Genomic DNA, 6,743 nt, shown 5'->3' on the forward strand with positions numbered 1-6,743 from the left:
ATGGAAACTAAAGTCAAACTTAATCTTGAAGATGGCAATCCTTTAGACAACATAGGGCATTACCAACGACTAGTAGGGAAACTAATCTATCTCACTATAACTAGACCTGACATCAACTATGCTGTAAGTATGGTAAGTCAATTCATCCATGCTCCTCGCACTAGTCATTTGGATGCCATCGATAAGATTCTTAGGTATCTTAAAGGCACCCCTGGTCAAGGGATTTTGATGAAAAATAACAGTTCAAATGATATTATTGGTTTTTCTGATGTAGATTGGGCCGGAAGCTGTGACAGAAAGTCAACTTCTGGTTTCTGTACATTTGTGGGTGGCAACCTAGTAACTTGGAAAAGCAAGAAACAAACTGTAACTGCTAGATCCAGCGCAGAAGCAGAATACAGAGCAATGGCATCAACTGCCAGTGAGCTAATATAGATCAAACAAGTTCTTGCAGACATGGGAATTAATTGCAACAGCCCAATGAAAATGTACTATGATAATCAAGCAGCAAGGCACATTGCTTCAAACCCTGTCTTCCATGAATGCACCAAATATATCGAAGTAAACTGCCACTTCATAAGGGAAAAAGTTCAATCTGGTGAAATTGAAACTCCATTCATCAGAAGCCACGAACAGTTGGCAAACATTCTCACAAAAGCCTTGAATAGAGCTGATCATCAATATCTTCTTAGCAACATGGGATCAATCAATCTATTCGGACCCATCTTGAGGGGAAGTGTTGAAGAACAAAAGCATAACACATCATGTATAAACCAGTAGATAAAGACCGAGGGTCATGGCCTCAGATCCTGCTATCATCACAGGCCTCCAAGCTGACATTAGGAGCAACCTTTCTTCCCTAAGTAAGAAAGGTCACTTCTACTAATGCTAGATCAAGGAATAAGAACGTTATCATAGAGTTTAGGATCTAAGTACATAGTTATAAGACCGTTAGCATCAATTGTATATATGAGGGCCATATTCATTCAATAGAATTCAAAATCTTAGCCTGTAAATCATCACAGTTCAATACAACAATCACTTTCATCTTTTTCACAATTGCTTTGGGTCTCCTGATCATCATTCTGAACCTGTGATCTGGAGTTTGGCGGCAATGCTTGCAGCTTTACAAATAGCTATACTATTTTCTCAATTATATAAATCAACTACATAATCTGTCTTCATATAGACACAAAAATATGAATGTGAAGTATTTAAATTCCAAGCCTAATTGAGTTTGGTTTCCATTTTCAACAATATTCAGTGACTTCCATTTGTAATTAATTAAATCTCTTTTAATCATAATTCAAATTTGATACCGACATTAGTGAAGAAGGAATTTGTTTGCTTACGAGCAAAATGACCAAGTAATTGAAGGCTTTGAAAAGATCTTAGAAAGATAATCTAGGAGTCTCATTGCAACAATAAGAAGATAGATAACTATTCTCAAGTTCTTTCACCACTTCAATTATTTTTAGCCCTTTTTTTCTAAATAACGAATGCATTCAGGTTCAAGAGCTCTAAAAGCTTCCAATTCCTGCTCCTACCCATGCCCTGTTGTCTCTACCATAACGTCCTGTTGTCTCTTAAAACTGTTCATTAGATTCTACTGCTTTACCCAATTCACTAGAAGAAATCCATCTCGAGTTTAAGGATAAGAGAAATCCAATGATCTATCTGGCCAAAAGCACCGAGTAGCACCATGCCAAAGCTATAAACATCATTCTTCTGATTCGATCTTCTCATTAAAATAACTTATAGAAATGGACTCGGGTAGTGCAGCGAGTCCTATTGTCCCTTCCACAGTATCCTTGGCATGTGACTTTACCTTCAGGAATAGACAAAGATGGAAAAATAGGACACTTCGGAGACACATTTTCCTCCAGTAAGATATCTGAGATTGTAATATTTCTATCAACTATATGCCTGGGAAATGCAACATGCATATACACCACCACATATTAGTTGTGTCTGCTACAATTTCAACAAAGATTGAGGATTTTTGTTCACTCGATCAAAATCAATTAAGTTGAGTGGCCATTCAATTAATATATTCTCAAATCTAGTGAAGATGGTAGGAACAATTAAGATAATTCAAATTGCTTGCTACCATTGACACAATAACCAATTCAGAGAGTGATAAATATATAGACATTTGAAATAATATTGATGTAGGCAAGCACTAACAATTAGAAACAAAGGAGTGATAAATATGCCTGAGTTGTTTTGCCACATCAGTAATTTTTGACCTATCTTCTTCATCAATGCGAGTGCACTGAATGCCAAGTACGACAAACGTTTTCAATTGTTGCTCTTTTTCAGGCCACGCCCCCTCTTCAACAATTAGGTTTGAATCTCCGAACTGAATTATTTGAAAAATTAATATAATTTAAAATCAAAATTTATATATAATGATCACACAATTTTGAAAATCTAACTTTAAAAATTTCTAAAATTTAGTTCGATCTCAAAGATCTTTCAATATCTAAATTTCTTCAGACCATGCTCACCTTAATCTAATAGATAATATTTTTGGCTTAACTCCTTTTGGAGGTATTCCATTTCAGCTGAACTCTTTTTAAAGGTATTTTTATAATTAACGTTTCAACGATTTAATTTGATTAAATTTAAAATAGAGTTAAATCAAATTAGTCAAACTTGCTAGTAATAGGATTGAACTGAACTAAATAAGCAGTAAGTAAACTGAATTTGAATAAAGAGTTATTTGCAGAAATATTCCTTTTATAGCAATAATTACATTTTTACTTCAAAGAAAAAGTTTACAACTATATGCTCAAACTAAAATATCATAAACATCAACCATGTCAATCATCAAAATAATCACATATCAACTAAATATTCATTCATGAAAAGAAAAAATAAAAATCAATAAAATTATATAAAATTAAAAATATTAAATAAAAAATTAAAGATTAGCAAATAAAATTAAAATCTAAATAAATATAGATTAGACAATGAAAAAACCAAATATAAACTATCCCCGTTTTAATATAAATTAAACATCAACAGTTAATATACAATTAAATTAAATTAAGCAATTAATATAGAGTTCAGTAATATTAATGAAAATAGAAAAAAAATTATTTTAAGTATAGTTAGTATTAAATTATGATAATAATTTGTGTAATTAATATATTAGAAGTTATCAAATTAAAACAATTAGTATATTAAATTAATATTTAAAATATACTGATAATTGAGGGGTTATTATGCAAAAATAATTTTTGATAATTTTGTAATTAATTAAGTTGGAAAGGGTACTTTGGTAATTTTAAAGACTCTTTTGATAAAAATGACATCAGTTCAAAGGTAACAAATGTTAAACAGCATCGTGGAAGACCCTGTTTACCATAAGGGCCTGTTTGAGACATATGATTTTATTCCCTAATCAAAATTTGGATGTCGGTAGCTACTGCAGAGGAGGAATAGACTGATGAATTCGCTTGGGTTCTCTTACAACATCAGTCACTGTTGGTATTTCTTTTCTGCTTCACTGCACACGCAACTGAGAGCAAGTTTTCCAAAAGCTAGTAGTTCTTGCTGCCCTATATCATCATTCAGAATTGTGTGATCTACAACCTCAAATTAATTTTTGATTCTCTATATAGTGGACCGCATAATCTAGTACGCAACCGTGCTCGTTACCACATAGGAAAAGAACTTTTTCCGTTCAATAGCTGAAGTATGGTCACTATTGAAGAACAAAAGCAAAACACAACAGGTTTAAACCAGCAGTTAAAGACTGAGGGTCAAGGCCTCAGGTCTTATCATCACAGGCCAGAAAGCTGACATTAGGAGCAACCTTTCTTCCCTAAGGAAGAAAGGTCACTTCTACTAATCCCAGAACAGAAATAAAATCGTTGACATAGAGTTTAGGGTCTAAACGTCATAACAATAAGACCATTAATCTCAGGATTATACTCATTCATTAGATCTCAGAATAACAATTTGTAAATCATCACAGATTAATACCAACAATTATTTCATCTTTTTCACATGGTATCAGAGCAGTTTTGATCTTGTCATCATCTACCCAGCCTTAATCACACAAAACACTTCATCATCATGTCTCACAGTGACATTACCAAATTAACCAACATCACATTAAAAGGTAACTAGAACTACTTCGAATGGTCAAGGACAGTGTACATTAGCCTAAGTGGCAGAAAGAAATTAGAGTTCATCATAGGAACCCGAAACAAGCCACAGCCAATTAACTCTAATGAACCAACAAAAGAAGAAATTGAAGCAGCAGAAGAGTGGCAGACGACTGACCACATGGTCATGTCACTACTCACCAATACAATGAAGCCTCAGATAGCCAGGCTATGTATGCTACTGGCTTCATCACAGGCAATTTGGGACAAAGTAAAAAATTTGTATGGGCATGAGCAAAATTATGCACATATTTTTCATTTGAAACAGGAACTAGCTCAGATAAGGTAGGGGACTCGGACAAGCACGAGTTATGCCACAGAAGTTTTGACTCGGTGGGAAGAACTTCAGAGTTACCTCCCACCAACCACAGATCAAGAGGAGGCGAGAAGAAGAGAGGAACAAATTTAGTGTATACTTACCTGGGGGGACTCGATTCTAGCTACGAAGCCCTAAGATCTCAGATCTTACTGTCAAGCAATCTGCTTCACATCGATGCCATTATAGCAACAATCCAACATGAGGAAACATGACGGGCAATGATGGGGATTGCAAGCAGCTTAGACAACACAGAGTAAGCATATAACTCCAGCCTCTCGCACCCCCGCGACATGGCTCGAGTGTGAGGAGTGCCCGCCAGCGCCGAGAGGTGCAGCCACTGCCGAAAGAAGGGGCACACTCAGGAGCGCTGTTGGCACCTCCATCTGCACCTTCGGCCGAACATCAACAGGAACAAAAGAGGGAGAAATAGGAGACGGGAGAAGGAAGGAAGAAATGGCTTTGGTGGCGTGGAAGTGTCAAGTACAAATAACCCTAGTGGTTATGAGGGATATGATGCGGGTCGGGATGAGAAGAACGGGTCGGGTGTTTTTAACTTAATCCGACCCGGCTCTCATATCCTGACCTGACTCGACACACCCGACCCGGCCCATGTGGAGTGACCCGACCCGATCCGACCCGATTCGACTCCATCAGATGGTCCGACCCAAATCCAACAGAGAAATCCCAAATTTCTCAACTTATCTCCCAGCTTTAGTCAATTATTCAGCCTCTGCAATCTCGTGGGTCAGGTTTGGTATCGCAAAATTATATAAATTCTTTAATTAACTCTTCAAATTGGATACTTGACTCCGAGGCAACAGATCACATGATATGGGATGCCACAAAATTGTGAAATTTTGTTCCTACTAATTCAGTCATGTGACCGTTGCCAATGGACACCAAGCTAAAATCACTGATTTTGCCTCCTTGAAATTATTGTATAATGATATTCACAATGTTCTTCTTTTACTGGATTTCAAATCCAATTTATTATCCGTTGGTCATATCACCAGAAATTTAAATTGCAATGTTAATTTCTCATCATCTACAGTCTTATTTCAGGATTGAATCACAGAGAAGACGATTGGTGAAGGCCGCTTTGAGAATGGCCTCTATTATCTCATTAATCCTCCCAATCAGTGTCTAGTCTCCTCCAACCCTATTAGTCAAGACATTTTGATCCACTGGCGGTTTGGGCATCCGTCTGATCGTGTTTTAAATCAGCTTTTTTGTCTTAATATGAACACTAGTTACTGTGACATTTGCAAATTTGCCAAACATACTAGATTACCTTTTCCTGTATCTTCTACTACATCAGACCATATGTTTGATTTAATTCATTCCGATGTTTGGGGACCTGTCCCGTTACTTCTTATAATCACTTTCGCTATTTTGTCACCTTTATTGACGACCATTCTCGCACCACTTGGGTTTACTTATTAAAGGCAAAAATGAAGTTTTGCTTCCAGAATTTTTTTCCATTTTATTCAAAATCAGTATAATGTCAAAATTAAAATTTTTCGGTCAGATAATGGCACTGAATATATCAATAAATACTTTTCTAATTTTCTCTCTAACAAAGGAATTTTACATCAAACCACCTGCATTTATACTCCCGAACAAAATGGTGTTTCTGAAAGAAAAAATCGTCATCTTCTTGAAGTCACCAGATCAATTCTCTTTAAAAATAATGTTCCCCATATTTTTTGGTCGGATGCCCTCCTGACTGCTGCCTACCTCATCAATCGCCTACCTAGTCCCAAGCTCAAAAATCTCAGTCCCCTCAAAATTCTCAAGGGTCGGAAAATAGAATTAGGTCACATTCGAGTCTTTGGGTGCACAGCCTTTGTCCATGTTCGATGTTCTCATAAACTTGCCCCGAGTTATGTGAAAACAGTGTTCCTAGGATACTCTTCTAAAAAAAAGGGGTATAAATGTTACGACCCTTCCACACACAAGACCTATCTCTCTCGGGATGTGTCATTTAATGAATGTACCCCTTATTTCATAAATGACTCTCTCTCTCCATATGTGCCCTCTACTTTGTTATTTCCAGATAACCTTTCCTTTTTTTACAGTTTAGTCTTCACTACTCCATCCACCAGGGAGCCGCTTCCCGAGGCAATTCCCGATGCCACCTCTTCAGGGGGAGCCAATACCATTCCCGAGGCAACTTCTTCAAGGGGAGACAATGAGTCACAAGTTGAAGAAATTGCCCCGCGAAGATCATCTCGGCCTATCCGCCC

The 6,743-nt window shown here is 36.6% G+C and overlaps 1 protein-coding gene across 1 annotated transcript; it reads left to right on the forward strand.

Annotated features, from left to right (window-relative positions):
* On the forward strand, positions 1-435 carry LOC107260754 (uncharacterized mitochondrial protein AtMg00810-like). The gene has a single exon (XM_015714865.2). It carries the CDS (start codon positions 1-3, stop codon positions 433-435), a length of 435 nt encoding a protein of 144 aa, XP_015570351.2.
* The last annotated feature ends 6,308 nt before the right edge of the window (positions 436-6,743 follow it).

The sequence above is a fragment of the Ricinus communis genome, chromosome 10, assembly GCF_019578655.1.
Source record: "Ricinus communis isolate WT05 ecotype wild-type chromosome 10, ASM1957865v1, whole genome shotgun sequence".
Taxonomy (NCBI): Eukaryota; Viridiplantae; Streptophyta; class Magnoliopsida; order Malpighiales; family Euphorbiaceae; genus Ricinus; species Ricinus communis.